The 20800-nt window shown below is 38.5% G+C and overlaps 1 protein-coding gene across 4 annotated transcripts in view; it reads left to right on the forward strand.

The window, feature by feature from the left end:
• The window catches only part of KLHL2 (kelch like family member 2), a 125353-nt gene that overhangs the window by 18370 nt on the left and 86183 nt on the right, over positions 1–20800 (forward strand). For all 4 annotated transcript variants that reach the window (XM_067736566.1, XM_067736569.1, XM_067736567.1 and 1 more), the window contains exon 3: positions 7942–8048. In XM_067736566.1, coding sequence (XP_067592667.1) covers positions 7942–8048 — 107 coding nt within the window. The remainder of the gene's footprint in view (positions 1–7941; positions 8049–20800) is intronic.

The following is a 20800-nucleotide window of genomic DNA, read 5'->3' on the forward strand; positions in this document are numbered from 1 at the left end:
CTTTTCTCTCATTGCGGTTAGTGGGGGCTACTCTTTGTTGCAGTGCGTGGGCTTCTCATTGCAGTGGCTTCTCTTGTTGCGGAGCACGGGCTCTAGGAGCGTGGGCTCCATAGTTGTGGCTTGCGGGTTCTAGAGCGCAAGCTCGGTAGTTTTGGCACATGGGCTCAGTTGCTCCGTGGCATGTGGAATCTTCCCGGACCAGGGATTGAACCCGTGTCTCCTGCATTGGCAGGCAGATTCCTAACCACTGCACCACCAGACAAGTCCCAGTAATTCTTAAAACAAACAAACAAACAAACAAAATCTCTGAAGAAACCTACTCCTTGTACAGCTGAAAACCTTTTGTTATTTCCTGTCATTGTGTCAACTTCCTGCTGCCAGAAATAGGTAGCTGAGAGTGGCTTCCTGACTTCTGGGAAGGGAGAACTTCCTTTTTCTCTCCATTCTGCTCTTGGGCTGTCACCTCTAATAGGTAGAATATCAGCTGTACCCTAGAGAGTGTTGTTATTAACCTTTGGCTAATGAAAGAGAAATTTTAGAAGTAAAAGTCACTTTTCTTTCAACTATACTTGGTGTAAGGTATGGTTATGGGAATAGGAGGGCAGGAGTTTTGTAAAGTTTAAGTTATAGAATTTTTTTTTAATATAAATTTTATTTATTTATTTATTTATTTTTGGCTGCGTTGGGTCTTCGTTGCTGCACACGGGCTTTCTCTAGTTGTGGCGAGCGGGGGCTACTCTTCGTTGCAGTGAGCGGGCTTCTCATTGCGGTGGCTTCTCTTGTTACAGAGCACGGGCTCTAGGCGTGCAGGCTTCAATGTTGTGGCCCGTGGGCTTCAGTAGTTGTGGCTTGCGGGCTTTAGAGTGCAGGCTCAGTAGTTGTGGCGCACGGGCTTAGTTGTTCCTCAGCTTGTGGGATCTTCCCAGACCAGGGCTCAAACCCATTTCCCCTGCATTGGCAGGCAGATTCTTAACCACTGTGCTGCCAGGGAAGCCCCAAGTTATAGAATTATAACTTAAGTTTAACTTAAGAATTATAATTTAAATTTATAAAAATGGAATGTTACATTTTCTTTAAACTAGTTTTTCATTTCTTTCAGACAGGAGGCCCAGATATAGCTCTATGACCCAGTCCAATACGAGTTTGAATAACTTGCAATTATTGGTTTTAAAAACCCTGTGGTCACTTCTAAACAGTGTAGTCAGCAAGTATTTGTAAGTACCTGATTCTCCTTTGAAGTCAGCTAGCACGCCCAGAGGCTGTGTGGGAGCCAGAACCAGTGTCTGACGTGGCCCCTGCCTTTCGAGTGACCTGATTGTGCAGGAGATGTAGAGAAGAGGATGAGGTGGTGGAATATCGTGTGCAAAATGTGGGTCCTGAAAAGGATTCTCACAAGAGAAAGTCATAGAGGTGGTTTCGGTTGGGCCTGATAGGGATGCAGTAGGATTCATAAAAAGGACTGGAGAGGAAAGGCAGTTCCTGATCTGGATAATTGCACAAGTTAGGGATGGGCTAAATGTAACCTGTTTGGTAAAGTGAATCAAGAAGAGTTCATGCTGGGGAGTCTGTGGAAAAAGTCAGAATTATGGCAGGCTTAAACAATGTGATTCATTGGGATTTAATTCCAAGGACAGTGGGAATCAGTGAAGGTTTTTGAGAAAGGGTGTAGCATCATAAGACTAATGATGTCGAGAAACAGCCTGGCAGCATAGTGAAAGGGGAATCTTGTACAGCAACACATCTCTGGTGGGGAATTCAGCTCTGTACATTTCCTAGGTATGGCTTGGCAGGAGGAGGAGTTTTTCAAAGCACTAACACACTGACATTTTCAAAATCAAAGCAATAGACCTTTACAAAGTGCTTACTCTATGCAACACACTGTATTGGGCCTGTGGAGCAGACAGAGAAGCAGGCTGTACCCCGGACACACATTTGCTTGAGGACATTACACCGTTGAGCTTTTTGAGATGACCCAAAAAGGAGCTGTCAGATTTAATGTTTTTTGTTTAAAATAAATTTTTTAAAAAAAGTCTGTTTTCTAGGATATGGGATAAGACTGGACTTGAATTTTAAAAGTTCCAATGAGCATTACTGGGGGGCCAACCTATTATTTGTTTAGAAGAAAGCTAATATTGATCCTTAAGTTGCATTTAGGAGTTGAAACTTTTTAGCAAGGATAAGTCTTATGAAGCAGTTTGAATGTTTGCCTATATATCACACAGAAGCCATAAACATTTAGTTGTTCAGTTACAATAGCATTTCTTACATTCCAGAAGATAATTTAAACAGAAGATCCTGGATCCCTCTCTTAAGGGAATGCTTATTGTATTTTTCCCCCAGGACTTTTAGCCATTGTGGACCCAGATCATTACTAGGATTATATCTGTTGTGCATCTATGCAAACTTTGAGTTTGTGGCTCTTCTTTGGTTGTTTGTACTTTGTTGCTTAGGTAGCAAGTGAATTAAACAACAAACTGAAGTGAGACTACCTTTTCATAGCTTTATATTACTGTTTTTGAAAGATTTAGGAAATTACACAGGGTGTGAATTTTTTTTATCACTATGTATATATATTTCTGTAGTAAAACGTTGTCAGTTTCTTTTGTTTTTATATTGTACTAAAATAGAATATAAAACATTCCTTGAAGGACAGAGCAGTTGGGAAGGGTCCCTAAATCAAGCAAACTTGTTTATTTAAGAAAGTTTAAGAGACATTTTGAAGCTAATGTTCTCAATTTAACTGGTAATCTTCTACAGTGTATCTTAAGTACTTGTGATAGATTTCTTATTAGGTGGTGTTTGTTGAGCATGGATAAAACCATTAAACATTTCAAAGATGTGAAGAATGGATGGTAGTGAATGGATTTGCTTCTGTTTTGTCTTCTCTTTCCTGGTGTGGGGTACTGTGCTGCCTCAGGATTTGCCTTCAGCATCCCCTCCTAAGTCAGAAAATTGGAAGATGCTACCTTGGCTGTTCTTCTTTTAAATTATTATAGCTAAGAGTATCTAGCTCATGTTTTGTTTCACCAAGTTTTTTTAAAAAGTAACTTTTAATAAGGAAGTTTTCTTTGTACATATTCTCCATTTTCTACATGTAGTCGAGCTTTTATCACACATGTTCAGAAACTCACTCCTGCCATTTGTTTCCCCTCTCTGAAATCCTCATCTCTCCATTTTGCCTCCTCCCCATCATCTTTTCCCTGTCACTCATATCTTCTTTCACTTTATTTCTAATTATTCTTTTCGCCTCCTCTCAACTGTGACCAAGTATTCTTAAAAGTCCTCAAATCTGGAGTTGTTACCTTCCCTTCTCGACAAATACTCAGTAATGTGCTCCCCCCCCACATCTTCCTGTGGCTTGGTTTTGTCACTTTTCCCTGTCATTCTGTTCTCTTGATTCTATGTGAAATTCTCTATTCTGAGATCCTTTTCTAGTTTAAGGCAGTTTCTAAATCACTGACTGTAGTAGGTTTTCATACGAGTTTCCAAGTTGACTGTCATCCTTTCCTGCTTCCTGTTAGAAAATCTCAGCAGGTGCAAATCTGTTGAAGGGGCTGTGCTGTTTTTCAGGGCTCTAATTGTGGTGGTGAACCTTAGTAAGCCCAACAGCTAGGTTTTCCCTGTGCTTCACTGCCACAGAAATTCAAATTCAAACCATCATTGTTTTAAGATGAAGAAGGTGATGGTGGTGACACTTGTTATGGAGTTGTGTTGCTCTTCAAGATTATTGACATTTTAGCTAGGTTGCATCTCTCTTGTCTGTAAATGACACTATCAATTTTTGGAGATTTGGTTAAATATAACTGATTTAAGTCAGTGATCAGGAAGCCTTTCACCTTTAAAACAGCTTGCTTTCATTCCCCACCTCCCTACTTTCTGAGCAGCCAGAACCTGATGAAGTAGCTGATCAGCAGCTCCGCATCTGGCTCATCCTGTGCTTCCTCACTAGCTTTTAACTTTCTTGGCTTCTGACCTCTTGCCTAACTTCTTTTTCTGTCTTGCTCTTGTTTCTTTATCCTAACACTGATGCTGCTCCAAAGATGCCTTTGGGCACATTCCGAGGCTGTGGCTTGTGTTTGCTCTGTGGAGTCTGGCTAAAGCTCATCTCAGCAGCCTAGCACCTCGGCGGTTATTCTGATTCTGCTCCATGTGACAGGAGGTGCCTCCAGATCTCACACAGCCTGGCACCTGAGGAAGAAAGGTGGACAGATGCTATCGATGTAATCTCTCCACCACCCCCACTTCCAGTAGAAAGTAAATTCTTGTATCGTGAAACTACCAATTATTTTAGATATCTCAGAGCCTAATGGCACATTTTACTTTAAGAAGATACACATTAGTCCCCCTTATGCAAAGTTTTAGTTACTGTAGTCCACCACACTCTGAAAATATTAAATGGAAAATTCCAGAAATAAACAATTCATAAGTTTTAAATTGAGTACTGTTCTGAGTCGTGTGATGAAATCTCACTGTCCTGCTCCATTCTGCTTGGGACATGAATCATCCCTCTGTCCAGTGTGTCCCGGCCGTTAGCCCTCTTGGTTATCAGGTTGACTGTTGCAGTATCACAGTGCTTGTGTTCAAGTGACCATTATTTTAACTCATAATGGCCCCAAAGCAAAGGAGAAGTGATGCTGGCAATTCAGATGTGCCAAAGATATGCTGTAAAGTACTTCCTTTAAGTGAAAGGAGTGAATGTTCTTGACTTAGTAAGAAAAGAAAAAAAATCATATGCTGAGGATGCTAAAGATCTGTGGTAAGAAGGAATCTTCTATCTGTGAAATAGTGAAAAAGGGAAAAGAAATTTATGCTAGTTTTGCTTTTGCACCTCAAACTATGAAAGTTACAGCCACAGGGCATGATAATTGCTTAGTTAAGATAGAGAAGGCATTAAATTTGTTTAGTAAGATATTTCGAGAGAGAGGTTACATTCACATAACTTTTATTACAGTATAGTTATCATTGTTATATTTTATTACTAGTTAATCTCTTACTGTGCCTAATTTATAAATTGAACTTTATCATGGGTATGTATGTGTAGGAAATAACATGGTACATATAGGTTTCGGTACTATCTGTGGTTTTAGGGATCCACTGGAGGTCTTGAAATGTATCCACCATGATTAAGGGAGGCTTCTGTATATACAGCAGTGATAGGGTTTTCTAGTCTTAGGAATCCATTCCTTTGATATCAGAAAACCAAAGGGTGTCTAGATGTATTTGGGTATGATTCATTTTCAAAGCAATTTTTTTCTTGAGAAGGACCGATTTTCATGATGTTTCACTTGGGAGATGAGTGCCTATCTTTTTTTCTGTGTCATTTGAGTTTTACATAAGGCCTGTGTAACTCCTGTTATTCTCCAGACTTGAGCTTAGAAGCAGTTTTCTTTCCAGAGCTTTCCAGTATGTTTGGGCTTGACCTGTCTCCTGTGTACTCAAACACCGCACACTTGCCCTAATAGCTATCAATTCATTTTGTAAGTACCTGTCACCTTGTCTCTTTCCCCAGCTCCACTGTTAACTCCTTGCTATCACGGACATTGTCTTGTTTACTGTGGTAAACTGACATAGTCCTTGGTGCCCAGTACGCACTTTAGATATTTGATGAATGAGTGAATAAATTCAGATTTTGCTAAGTAGCAACTTTATTTATACCATTATTCTGAAAGACTTTTCCTTCTATAGTCCATTCCCTCATTAGATTTCACATAATAGGAATATAAACTCACCATGTAGACTTTGGGTATGGGCTGCTAAAACAAGTTTCTGTTATTTTTATTGCCGGATTTTATTTGTAGCCCTCGTCACCTAAAGTCACTCAACTTCTTGTGAGCATGCACACTTGGAATGAAGAGGTAAGGGCCAGAGTCAACAGACACACACACTGGCTGAATGATAAGAAGGTTGGTCAAATCTCTCTAGTCTGTGAGTGCTGTTTTAAAAACATGTTATTGCTAGAGACAGAAAGATAAAAAATTGAACACTAAAACTAAGCATGTCCTTGATCTATAATGTGGCATTAGGCTCCACGTGACCTAACCCAGGGTGTGGCTGCATACTGGTTTGGCAGTGTTTTTACTCTATTAGTTAACTAACATCAGCTAATAAGCCAGGAAGGCCAAGATAATTATGTGATAGCCAGCGGGTGTTATGCTAGAAGATTTGGATCAATGAGTAATTATAATTGAAGTTGAATGTAATCAATTATGTGATTTGGAGGCATTCAAGTGTAATTCCACTTATGTTCCATCTTGAAACCAGAGCACTAGGAAGGATTATTGACAAAAGGAAAATAGACATAAAGATGCACTTGACTCACGTTTGAGCTGTGTCCAGATGACCTGGTCACCGTAGGAAACCTGGATGGCCCTGCTGACCCCAGCATCCCTCTTCTCCTTCTTGCCCATGCTTCTTGTGCCACACACCCCGTTGTGCTTTGCTGCTTCATGTCTCTGTCCAGCAGCATCTGCTGTTCTCTCTGTGTGGGGTTCTCTTGTCCTTCTCCATCCAGCTAACACTTACTTGTGTTTAGAACTCGGCTAAGGGCAGTAGCTGCAGGACACCTTTTCTGACCCCTAGTCTGATTTAGATGCTCCCCTGTTCCCCTAGCATCTTCACTCTGGCGCTTTCCACTTTGTCCTGTAATCCTTGCATTGTCAGTCCTTCCTGCTAGTCTCCTTAATGGCAGAGATAATCTTACAGGACTTTGTTGAATTTGATTTTTTCTAACTATTCTTGTAGTGGTAGTGCTAAAAACCCACTAAAACCGGCTCTTTTATAAACTATATATAGAACTTTAAAAAATAGCTTCTAGTATACAGTATGTCAAATAATAATTGGGTGTTGTTTCTTTCTTTATATTCCCTGTTTTATTCAAGCTTTAACAAGTCTTAAAACCACATAGCTTTAGATGGTTTTGTGAGCCAGACTCCATAGATTTGAATCCGGGCATTGCCACTAGTGGTGACTTCAGACTTCTTATTCATCTTTTCCTTGGTTTCCCCAGCTATACATTTTAAGGGTAAAAATCACAATAACATGGATCCCATAAGGTTTTGGTAGGGTCTAAGTGAAATAATACATGCGGGTGGAGCTCCTGTATAACACCTTCCTGAAAACACCACTGACTTCCCCCTGCTTAACTTGTGAACCCATGGAATTCATAGAATTGCAGAATGATTTTATCTGCGCAGAGCAGACTGTAGACTTTGTCAGTTTTCCACACTGATCTGGAGGAACTACAGCTGAGTGATGGCCACCTCTTGAGTCTAACACGTGACCTGCCTGATGTCTCATATGGCATCGTGACCTGTGCTTCAACTTACAGGGCACAGCATTAAAATTACATTTAATTTTATGTGTGATAATATTTTCTGACCTTGAAGAATGAGATATTTTGCATTGGGAAAATGTTCTGATTAAGTTAGACTTCAAATGCTCAAACACCTTTCAAGCAGCAGGTGTAGTTGAATGTAATTTTACCTTTGCTTGATGACCCAGGACATTTTCTGTGTCTGTATAGTTTTGATACTTTGACCCAATTTAGTTTTCTCCATGTGTTTTATTTTGTCTTTATCTTCATGTCATACCACCATCTGCCACTTCTGCTGATGCAGTTCTTAATGCAAACAGCCTCCCATTTTACACCCCATTAATGGTTTGCTGCCAGTAATTTATATTAGGTTGAGAAATCAGTAATCAAGTTTGGAAAGATTTCTCTATTAAACAAAGGCAGGATTCTGAGTGAGGGCCAAGGCATGTTGGCCTATGTCATGACTGTTTTCTATGTTCTTCATGTTTGGGTATCCTGTTTTTAAGGATGGAAATTTTTAGTTAGTTTTAACTTCAGAAAATTGGGCTTTTACTATAAAATTTTTGCATAGGGTGTTCAATACACTTACTCTTGTTATTAAAATTATTCTCTCCCTGTTTTGTTAACAGTCAGAATTTGCTGTGTGATGTCACGATTGTGGCTGAAGACATGGAAATCTCTGCTCACAGAGTGGTGCTGGCCGCCTGTAGTCCTTACTTTCACGCCATGTTTACAGGTATGAAATGTTTTAGTTATGGATGTTTATAAAATGTATACAGATCTGGGCTTTTCTTTCAATATTAACATTTTATTGTTATGAAGTTAAGCATTGTAATAGAAGAAAATGCTCTTGCTTTGTTTTAAATTACTCCTCATCTTTGTTTTTCATTCTTGTAATGGTGTTGTGTACATACATGTGTCCATTACATACATGTATATGTTACATACAAATACAATTTTATGCTCAGTTTCCCCCCTTTACATTTATATTTGCATATATTGGCTAAGTTTGCCTTCTTGCCATTTATAACAGCCTTTGGCACTTTCTTATTTTGACAAAAGTAAATTGCTTTTACTGTTTCACATTTCTTCAAATGATTTTCACATTTGCCTCATCCAGTGTTTATAGTGAACAAAGAGATGTTTATTTAATGCCTTTTGATTCAGAAATATAAGAAAATAGAGTGGATACTTAGGCAACTGTAAAAATACATAAAATGATTTTAATATTTCTGGCAAAAAAGCAGTTTGTGCCTGCCACACTGGAAGCCTTTAAAAATATAGTTGATGTACAATATTATGTTTCAGGAACACTATATAATGGTTTGACATTTGCGTGCTTTATGAAATGATCACCACGATAAGTCCTTTAACCATCTGTCACCATACAAAGTTACTATAATATTATTGTCCTTATGCTGTTGTATATTACATCCCCATGGCTTATTTACGTTATAACTGGAGGTTTGTATCACTTAACTATTCACCTAATTCTCCCACCCGACCCGACCCCCACCATACTCCCCTCTGTGAACCGTTTGTTCTGTGTATCTGTTGAGTCTGTTTTCATTTTATTTTATTTATTTATGTTTTTATTTCACATATGAAATCATTTGATATTTGTATTCTCTGTCTCACTTATTTCACTTAGCATGATACCCTCTAGGTCCATCCATGTTGTTGCAAATGGCAAGATTTCATTCTTTTTTAAGCCTATTAATATTCCATTGTATATATATATACCACATCTTCTTTATCCATTTATCTGTCAATGGACACAGGTTGCTTGCATTTGTTGGCTATTGTAAATAATGCTGTGGTGAACATAGGGGTGCACATATCTTTCCAATTACTGTTTTTGTTTTCTTCAGAAGCGGAATTTCTGGATCATATGGTAGTTCTATTTTTAATTTTTTGAGGAACCTCCATACTGTTTTCCATAGTGGTTGTACCAGTTTAAAATCCCACAAACAGTACACAAGGGCTTCCTTTTCTTTACATCCTCACCAATATTTGTTATTTATTATCTTCTTGAAAATAGCCACTCTGACAGGTATGAGGTAGTATCTCATTCTGGTTTTGATTTGCATTTCCCTGGTGATTAGTGATGCTGACTATCTTTTCACATGTCTGTTGGCCATCTGTATGTCTTCTTTGGAAAAATGTGTATACAAGTACTCCTCCCATTTTTCAATTTTTTTGTTGTTATTGAGTTGTATGAGTTCTTTGTATATTTTGGATAGAAACTCCTTATTGGGTAGTTCATTTGCAAATACCTCCTTCCATTTGGTAGGCTGCCTTTGTTGATAGTTTCCTTTGCTGTGCAAAAACTTTTTTTTTTTTTTTTGTGGTACGCGGGCCTCTCACTGTTGTGGCCTCTCCCGTTGTGGAGCACAGGCTCCGGACGCACAGACACAGCGACCATGGCTCACGGGCCCAGCCGCTCCGCGGCATGTGGGATCTTCCTGGACCGGGGCATGAACCCGTGTCCCCTGCATCGGCAGGTGGACTCTCAACCGCTGCGCTACCAGGGAAGCCCCCAAACCTTTTTAGTTTATGTAGTACCATTTGTTCATTTTTGCTTTTTTGCCCTTGCCTGAGGAGAAAGATTCAAAAAATATTGCTAAGACCATGCTGCCTACGTTTTCTTCTAGGACTTTTATGGTTTCAGGTCTTACATTTAAGTTTTTAATCCATTTTGAGTTTATTTTTGTGCATGGTGCTAGAAAGTAGTCCAGTTTGATTCTTTTGCATGTAGCTGTCCACTTTTCCCAGCATTGTTTATCGAAGAGACTATCTGTTCCCCATTACCTCCTTTGTTGGAGATTAATTGACCATATAAGTTTGGATTTATTTCTCTACTCTCTATTCTGTTACATTGATCTATGTATCTTTTTTGTGTGTGCCAGTACCAGACTGTTTTGATTACTATAGCTTTGTAGTATAATTTGAAATCAGGGAGCATGATACCTCTAGCTTTGTTCTATCCCAAGATTGCTTTGGCTATTTGGGGTCTTTTGTGTTTACATACAAATTTTAGAATTATTTGTTCTAGTTCTGTGAAAAATGTCATGGGTATTTTGATAGGGATTGCACTGAATCTGTAGATTACCTTAGGGTTTATGGTCATTTTAACAATATTAATTCTTCCAACCCATGAGCACAGTATATCTTTCCATTTGTTTGTGTCGTCTTCGATTTCTTTCATCAGTGTCTTATAGCTTTCAAAGTACAAGTTTTTTGCCTCTTTGGTTATATTTATTCCTAGGTATTTTATTCTCTTTGATGAAATTGTTAATGAGATTGTTTAATTTCTCTTTCTGATAGTTTGTTATTAGTGTATAGAAACACAACAGATTTCTGTATTACATTTTTATCCTGGATCTTTACTGAATTCATTTATTAATTCTGATAGTTTTGGTAGCGTCATTAGGATTTTCTATATATGGTATCATGTCCTCTGTAGACAGTGACAGTTTTACTTCTCCCTTTCCAATTTGGATTCCTTTTACTTATGTTTCTTCTCTGATTGCTGTGGCCAGGACTTCCAAAACTATGTTGAATAAAAGTGGTGAGAGTGGACATCCTTGTTTTGTTCCTGATCTTAGAGGAAATGCTCTCAGCTTTTCATCATTGAATATGATGTTAACTGTGGGCTTGTCATATATGGCCTTTATTATATTGAGGTAGGTCCCCTCTATGCCTGCTTTCTAGAGAGTTTTTATTATAAATGGATGTTGAATTTTATCAGTGGCTTTTTCTGCATCTATTGATATGATCATATCATTTTTATTCTTCAGTTTGTTAATGTGGTGTATCGCATTGATTGATTTGTGGATATTGAACCATCCTTGCATCCCTAGGATAAATTCCACTTGATATGGTATATGATTCTTTTGATGTATTGTTGAATTCAGTTTGCTAATATTTTGAGAATGTTTGCATCTGTGCTCATCAATGATATTGGCCTGTAATTCTACTTATTTGTGGTGTTTTTGCCTGTTTTTTGCTAGGGTGATGCTGGCCTTATAGAATGTGTTCCAGAGTGTTCCTTCATCTTCAATTTTTTGGAATAGTTTGAGAAGAATAGGTGTTAACTCTTTAAATGTTTGGTAGAATTCACCTACTGGTCCTGGACTTTTGTTTGTTGGTAGTTTTCTAAATTACTGATTCAATTTCATTACTGGTAACCGGTCTGTTCATATTTTCTGTTTCTTCCTGATTCAGCCTTGGGAGATCGTATGTTCCTAGGAATGTATCTATTGTAAATTGTTCATTTTGTTGATGTATAATTGTTCGAAGTAATCTCTAATGATCCTGTGTATTTCTGTGGTTTAATTTGTAATTTCTCTTTCATTTCTGGATTATTTATTGGGCCTTCTCTTTTTCTTATGAGTCTGGCTAAAGGTTTATTAATATTGTGTATCTTTTCAAAGAACCAGCTCTTTCATCGATCTTTTCTGTTTTTTTAGTCTTTATTTCATTTATTTCTGCACTGATGTTTATTATTTCTTTCCTTCTACTAACTTTAGGTTTTGTTTATTCTTCTTTTTCTGGTTCCTTCAGGTATAAGTTTAGATTGTTTTGAGATTTTTCTTGTTTCCTGAGGTATGCTTGTATGGCTGTAAACTTTCCTCTTAGAACAGCTTTTGCTGTGTTCCATAGATTTTGGATTGTTGTGTTGTTGTGTTTGGATTGTGTTTCTTTTTCATTTGTCTCCAAATTTTTTTTTAATTTCCTTTTAATTTCTTCAGTGACCCATTGGTTGTTCAGTAGCATATTGTTTAGACTTCATGTGTTTGTGTTTTTTCATTTTTTTTCTTGTAGTTGATTTCTCTGCTCATACCATTGATATGATTTCAGTTATCTTAAATTTATTCAGATTTAGTTTGTGGCATGTGATCTGTCCTGAAGAGTGTTCCATATGCACTTGAAAAGTATGTGTATTCTGCTGCTTTAGGTTGAAATGTTCTATATATATCAATATTTATGAAATCTGTCTAGTCTAATGTGTCATTTAATGCCATGTTTCCATATTGATTTTTTTTTCTGGATGATTTGGCCATAGATGTAAATGGAGTGTTAAAGTCCCCTACTATTACTGTATTACTGTCAGTTTCTCCCTTTATGTTTACCAGTATTTGCTTAATGTATTTAGGTGCTCCTATGTTGGGTGCATATTCATTTACAGTTGTTGTATCTGCTTCTTGGATTGATTCCTTGATCATTAAATGGTAATGTCCTTCTTTGTCTCTCAATAACATCTTTGTTTTAAAGTCTGTCTTGTCTATAGAGACACAGATGTAGAGAACAACATATGGACACCAAGGGGGGAAAGCGGGGCTGGGGGGGGTGGTGGGATGAATTGGGAGATTGGGATTGACATATATACGCTAATATGTATAAAATAGATAACTATTAAGAACCAGCTGTATAAAAAAGTAAACTGAAATAAAATTAAAAAAAAATAAAGTCTGTCTTGTCTGATGTACATTTGCTACCCTAGCTTTCTTTTCATTTGCATTTATGTGGAATATTTTTTCCATCCCTTCATTTTTAGTCTGTGTGTGTCTTTAGATCGGAAGTGAGTCTCCTATAGGTAGCATATAGATGGGTCTTGTTTTTTAATCCATTCAGCCACTCTGTCTTTTGATCAGAGCAGTTTGTTCATTTACATTTAAAGTAATTATTGACAAGTATGTACTTATTGCCATTTTGTTAATTGTTTTCTGGTCATTTTTATGGTTCTCTTTTGTTCATTTTTTCTTTTGCTCTACTCTCTTGTGACTTGATGACTCTCTTTAGTGTTATGTTTGGACTCCTTTCTTTTTCTCCTTTTTCTTTGTGTGTGTGTATACATCTATTAAAGGTTTTTGGTTTATTACCATAAGGTTCATATATAACAACTATGTGTATCTATATACGTGATTACTTTAAGTTGAGGATCTCTTCAGTTCTAATGCATTGTAACAACCCTGTATTTTTACTTCCACCTCCCCATATTTAATGTTTTTGATGTCATGTTTTACATCTTTTCGTTTTGTATATTCCTTAATTATTTATTGTGGATATAGATGATTTTACTACTTTTGACTTTTAACCTTCCTTCTATCTTTATAAGTTGTTGATCTACGACTTTTACTATATGTTTGCCTTTACCAGTGAGAATTTTCCTTTCCTAATTTTCATGTTTCTAGTTGTGGTCTTTTCTTTTTCACTTAGAGAGATTCCTTGAACATTACTTGTAAAGCTGGTTTAGTGGTGCTGAACTTTTTAAGCTTTTGCTCGTCTGCAAAGCTCTTTCTCTGTCCTTCAAATCTGAATGAGAGTCTTGCAGATAGAGCATTTGTGGTGTACATTTTATCCTTTCATCACTTGAAATATATCATGGCCGTCCTCCTGGCCTGTTAAGTTTCTGCTGAAAAGTCAGTTGACAGTCTGTGGGCATTCTCTTGCTGCTTTTAAGATTTTCTCTTTATCCTTAATTTTTGCCATTTTAATTATAATGGGTTGTGGTGTGGACCTCTTTCAATTCTTCTTGTTTGGGACTCTACTTCCTCTACCTGGAAGTTTTCACCTGCTATTTCTTCAAGTTAAGTTCTCTGCCCTTTTCTCTCTTCTTCTGGTACCCCTATAATGTGAATGTTAGTACGCTTGATGTTGTCCCAGAGGTCTCTTAAACTACCCTCATTTTTTCAAATTCTTTTTTTTTCTGTTCATCTTGGGTGATTTCCACTAGTCTGTCTTCCAGATTGCTATTCCACTTCTCTGTATCATCTAATATACTATTCATTACTTCTAGGGTTTTTTTTTTTTTTTTTTTCTGGTTATTTTATCTTCAGGTCTGTTTGGGGTGTCTTTGTATTTTCTAACTACTTATCAGTTAAAATTCTCACTGTGTTCATCCAATTCTTCTGCCAAGTTTGTGGAGCATCTTAATGTTCATTACCTAGAATTCTTTATCAAGTAGATTGCTTTTCTCCATTTCATTTAGTTCTTTTTCTGAGGTTTTCTCTTGTTCCTTTGTTTAGAACATATTTTGCTCTCTCATCATTTTGCCCAATTTTCTGTATTTATTTCTATGTATCAGGTAGGTTGGTTAAGTTTCTGGATCTTGGAGAGGTGGCCTTATGCAGTTGACATCCTGTGGGACCCAGCAGCTCACTCCCCTCCTGTTCAGAGCTGTATACTCTAGGGGTACCCCCTGTGTGGGCTGTGTGACCCCTTCTGTTGTGGTGGGAAGGGTACTGTGGGTGGTCTGGTAGGCAGGGCTGGCCCCTGGCCTGGTTGGCTGCCAGGCTGTGCCTTGCACAGTGGCTGTGGTCAGGCAGGGTGGGGTAGGCTTCCCATGTGGCTGTCTGCATGGTCTGGTTGGGGCACACAGCTGCTGCCAGCCCACTGGTGGGCAGGTAAGCCCCTGGCACTAATAGTCTATAGGGTGGACCCCAAAATGGCACTTGCTAGCACCAGTGTCCTTGTGGTAGAACGAGCTCCCCACAATGGCTGCCACCAGCATCAGTGACCCCAGGGTGAGCTCTTGCCTCTCTGGGAGGCTCTCAGATCAGAAGATAGGCCTGACCCAGCCTCCTTTCAAACTACTGCCTCTGTTCTGGGTCTCAGAGTATATGAGGTTTTGCACACACCCTTAACAGATGAGTCTCTGTTTCCTACAGCCCTCTTGCTCTCATGTAGCCAAGCCCTTCTGGCCTTCAAAGCCGGATGTTCTGGGAGCTTGTCTTCTCGGTGTAGGATTCCTGGACTGGGGAGCCCAATGTGGGGCTCAGAACCCTTGCTCTTTGGGGAGAATCTCTGTAATTGTGATTATCATCTTGTTTGTGGGTTGCTGACCTGGGTGAGTGGGTCTTGACTAGGTCATGTCATTGCCCCTTCTATCCTTCTCATTGTGGTTCCTTTTCTATGTCTTTAGTTGTGGGAAATCTCGGCTAGTCTTCAGGTCATTCTCATTTATAGTTGCTCTGTGAGTTGTTGTAATTTGGTGTGCCTGTAGGAGCTGGTGAGCTCCAGGTCTTCCTACTCTGCCACCTGGCCACACCCTCCCTTAACCTCATTCTTAAAAAAACAAAATTTAAGCATACAGTACTGTACAAGGATATGAAGTTATTATCTGTTCCAACAATGAGCTTATAATCTTAGATTATTGGTAGGACAAATAAATACTTGTAAATACATATATAGTTATAGAAAAAAAAGCACAAATACAAATCTATTCATACTTTAGAAACTTAAATATATCCTGGGCCTAACATTTTGCTAGATAATTCAAGGAATACAAAACAATATTAGCGTGCCCCAGTCCGGGAGGGTCCCACGTGCCATGGAGCAGCTGGGCCTGTGGGCCATGGCTGCTGGGCCTGCGCCTCCGGAGCCTGTGCTCCGCAGCGGGAGAGGCCACAGCAGTGAGAGGCCCGTGTACCGCCAAAAAAAAAAAAAAAAAAAAAAATTAGCATACTTCCTGCCCCAGTAGTTTATTATATCACTGGGGAAATGAGATGTGCACACTTTAAATACATAATAGTTTATGGAAGATCTGTGTGTGCAAAGGAGTAATACAGATGGTGAGGACTGTGATGGGCAGCATTGAGAGAAGGGGATCTGACATTTCTTGAAACATAATGAATGTAAGGTTTACACAGATGAAGAAAAGTGCAAAAAGCAATGTGGAGAGAATGGGCTTAGTGTTTGGGAGTAGAGAGCAGTCTGGAGGCACCTCACTCTTTAGCCTATTACATACTGGCTGTTCTGAACTGAATTAAATAATCAAGGATTTAGGAAAGATAGTAGAGGGGCCATGAGTCAAGTTGGGCAAGTGATTTGGGGAGGGTGCCTTCAGCTGAGGCTGATTCGAAAAGTTGAAATGGGATTAGTCAAATTTTTATGTCGTGGATTCACTTCAGTCTTTTGGTTTACATCTTATTTATTACTCCTGGAGTCTTTTCTAAACAGAATCTCTAGTTTGCAAAAGGAGTATTTGATCTGCATTGGCCTAATTTAGGAATTCACTAGTAAAGTGCTGCCCCTGTAAGTGACCTTCCTTCAGGTGACACTGTTATTGCCACTTCCTTGTCAGAGTTACTGGATCTTTGGGATCATTAATCACTTCATCAATCTGGGCTTCAGTTTCCTCTTCTGGAAAATGGGGATGATAATATTTACTTCCTAGGATTCTTATAAAGATTAAGTGAGATCATGTATGTTAGCCCTTTATTTGGCACATAGGAAATGTTCAATTAATGTTGGCAGTAATTATCATGATTATCATTATTATTTTTTACCCTCAATTCCTAAATGTCTTTATACTGTAAGAATATAAGATTGAAAACGTCTTACACACAGACTCTTTTTGATAAATGTTTTATTTTCCAGTTACAAAATGTAGTGATTAACTTAAAATTACAAGATCAGGGTTAGTTTCCTTTCCCTTCAAAAGATGATACTTAGAGTCTGCAGACTCCCTGAGCCTTCGACATCCAGAGACGTGGATGCTGGAGATGGGAGATCTCATTATGTCTCTATTTTTCTTCTCTGTTTACTTAAGAATCTGAACTATATTTCAGCTTCCCTCTTTTCTTTCTTTTCTCTCTTTTTCTTTTTTTTTTTGCCTAATGGGTCTCACCTCTTCATGTTTCAGCGAACATGCAATTTCTGAATAAGTGAGTTTTGCTTAATGATGGGAATGAGGCCCTGAAGATGTCTTGATTCTATAAGTATTCCTAAGTATGTGTCTCAGTTAACTGGTGGGTGGGTCCTTGCAGTTCAGCCTGTTTCTGCCTGAGAATACTTGGTCAAATCTTAGATTGCTAGGTGCTAAAGTAGATACAAAATAGGGATTCTGTGTTAATTTCTGACACATATAAAATGTGAATTGAGTACCTCAATTGTGATTTTTTTTTACAACTTTATTGAGGCATATTTTATGTTGTAGTGTTCAGTGAGTTTTAGTAAATTTACTGAGTAGTACTTTCATCACCATAAATCAACTTTAGAACATTTTTGTTCCCACATAATAATTTTAAGGTTCATCCATGTCATAGTATGTATCATCAGTCTGTTCCTTTTTATTGCTAAGTAGATTCCATTGTATGAAAATGGCACATTTTGACTATTCATTTACCAGCTGATGGACATTTATGTTGTTTCCAATTTTTGGCTATTAAGAATAATGCTGGGGACTTCCTTGGTGGCGCAGTGGTTAAGAATCCACCTGCCAATGAAGGGACATGTGTTTGATCCCTGGTCCGGGAAGATCCCACATGCCGCGGAGCAGCTAAGCCTGTGAGCCACAACTACTGAGCCTGTGCTCTAGTGCCTGCAAGCCACAACTACTGAGCCTGCGCACCACAGCTACTGAAGCCTGCGTGCCTGGAGCCCGTGCTCCGCTACAAGAGAAGCCACTGTAGTGAGAAGCCCGTGCACTGCAACGAAGAGTAGCCCCTGCTTGCCACAACTAGAGAAAGCTCACGTGCAGCAATGAAGACCCAATGCAGCCAAAATTGAAATAAAAATTAAAATAAAGAATAATGCTGCTATGAATTCATGTGCAGTTCTTTGTGTGGACAGATGTCTCATTGTGGTAGATACCTATGTGTGGAATTCCTGGGTCATATGGTAAATTTATATTTAACTTTTAAAAAATTGCTATGCTATTTTCCCAATTGGCTGCATCATTTTATATTCCTATGTTATGTATGACTGTTCCCCTTTCTCTACATCCTTGCCAACGCTTGTTGCTATCTTTTTTGTTTCCAATTGTGGTCATTCTAATGGGTGTTTTAATTTGCACTTCCCTAATGACTAATGATGTTGAACATCTTTTCATTTGCTTATTAGTAAGCTAGACTTTTATGATTCTTCAGCAATGGATGCTATTTACCTTTCTGGCAATCTTTGTTCATTTTCTTCTTTTGAATCCACTAAATAGTCAGCAGTTTGGCAGAGATTAGATTAGATTTTTTACCTAAAGAAGACATGAAAATCTGGTCTAGGTGGTTTAGTGTACATATATTCATTTAAGATTTGCTAGACTGTGAGCCCATTGTTTATCTGTTTTCCTGGTCTGAAGTCCTATTATGTTTATATTATCTGTCATAAAAAATATGGCGAGGCCCACAAGTAGACCTTGGCATGCTTCCACCCCATCACACACCGTGATGTTTGTGTACTCTGGCTCAATGATCAGCAGTAAGCAGAAGTGTCTGCAGTGGCACAGGGCTGCCTTGTACTCCTGTTATTCCCTGTGACTCACCTATTAGGAAATGGGGACTCTACAGATATTCTTTTTGGCCCTTGTTTTTCATCTCCCCTAAACTGTAGGTGAATTTTTCTTTCAAACTATATCACCTAAAAAAGAATTCTGTTACTCATTGTAGTTCCAAGTATTTGGGTAGAAGAAGGGAGGTGAAAAGTAATTCTGTCATGTAGTCACAGGTTTTTCTTTTGTGAAATACAGGCCAATTTAGATCAAGGCCAGGTTGTTTAACTGTTACTTGAGAAAGAATAAATCAAATTGCATTCTTGTGTTTTTATTTATTTATTTTATCATCCTTGTTTGGTTTGGTTTGTTTTGGTTTTTTTTGGCCATGCCACGCGGCATGCGGGATCTTAGTTACCCTACCAGGGATCGAACCCATGCCCCCTGCGAAGGAAGCATGGTCCCTTAACCATGGACCTCCCGGGAAGTCCTGAGTTCTTGTGTTTTTAAATTACTTGTTTGTGTACAAATGTGGCATTTAAAATGCCATTTTTCTTAACAAATATATTTGAGACTTCTGTGGTGCCACAGGCTATAACATATCTGAAATCTAGTGAGAAATACTGTATTTTTATTTTCACTCTTTTTTGGGGGTGCTTTTTGATCATTTCTTTTGTCACATTGAACATGATTTAGTAAGGTAGAATAGGAAAAGATAGATTATCATTTGAATGATTAAGATGTGAGATATTTTAAAAGTTGTGTGCATGTTGTATTTGTCTAAGATTTGTGCTTTCCTTCATGATGGAGTACTCATTGAGCATCTTCTGTGTGCTAGGTGTTATCCTAGGCTTTGGGGAGAGGAGGAATGGTTAGAGAGGAAACATAAAGAAAAGGTAATTTCTTATATCGCTGACTGCTGTGAAGAACATTAAATAGGGCATTGCACATAAAGTGCATATAACTTTAGTCTGCATATAACAGAAAACTCCCCTTAAGCTGGTTTAAGTAGCAAGGAAATATATTCTCTCATAACTGGAAAATAGGCTGGGCACCAGGTATGATCGGATCATCAGGGATCCTCTTCCTTCTGTTTCGCCACCCAGCTGTCCTCACTAAAAATTTTATCCTATGGTTGCTTCCCCCATGAATGCAAGATGCCTACGAGAGTGGACCCAACATCTCGAGGAAGGAGAGGGGTTGTCTCTTTCCTATTTTTCTTTTAGGAACTGGGAGACCTGTTCCAGAAGTTACTCAAACTAGAGCCAAACTGGCGGGGTAATGTAGTTACCATGTTTGCCTCAGATTAGTTGTAGAATTGGGGAATTATGTACCATGCCACCATAGCCAGTGCCTGGCAGGGGCATTCGGGTCATCTTGCCAGAATGAAGATACCATTGTGTCAGTAGCTTCTTTGTAACCTGAGACTAATAATGAGCAAAAGGGCAACAATGATTGGAGTAGGTGACAAGTATAACTTGAAGAGTAATGGAATAAAATTTATTTATTAAATGTGGCTGTAAACTTGTCATTCAATTCTTAGGGTTTCAACATAGTATAAAGTGTACTGTATTATATTTCTATTATTTTTTCAATTTATGTGCTGAGCAATAACTGAAATTAGAGTCACATGAGTTTTTAATTGATCCTAGGGTTTGCTCTCTTAAACCTATTCACTTTTTAGAACTTCAGAATGGGTAAATACAGTCACCAGTTTGTTCTGGGCTTCAGGAGTCCTGATTAAGTTCCTTGAGATGGAGTTGTTTCTATCCATACATGTGTCCGTAAGCTTTTACGATTTGGAGGACTTCATTTCTTTTCTCAAAAACAGTAGAGATGGTGCAGTGTTCATTAGTGAAAATGCTTAGCTCGGCCTGTATAGTGGATGTTCAATAAATGTTTGTTGACTGAAATCCTTCAGAGCTAGAATACCCATATTCAAGACTAACTTAAGTGTTAGTAATTGTGTTAAGTAAAGGTGCTACATTTAAAATTGGCACTTGTTTTACTTTTCGCTTTTCTAGTCATTCATTCAAACAGCCATTATTTATTGGGTATCTACCATATGTCAGGCACTGTGGGATACAGAGGTAAGAAAGATGTCATCCCTGCTCTCAGGAAGCTCAAGAATCCAGGTGGGGAGAACCAGATATTATTATGACAGAGTGGATTTGCAGGAGGTAACCTAGGGTGAGAACCTAACCCAGCCTTGGGTCATCAGCAGGCAAGGCTGCTTGGAGAGGTTCCAGCTGAATCTCGAAGAATATGTGGGGGTTAGC

Source organism: Pseudorca crassidens, chromosome 4 (genome assembly GCF_039906515.1).
Source record: "Pseudorca crassidens isolate mPseCra1 chromosome 4, mPseCra1.hap1, whole genome shotgun sequence".
In the NCBI taxonomy this organism is placed as follows: Eukaryota; Metazoa; Chordata; class Mammalia; order Artiodactyla; family Delphinidae; genus Pseudorca; species Pseudorca crassidens.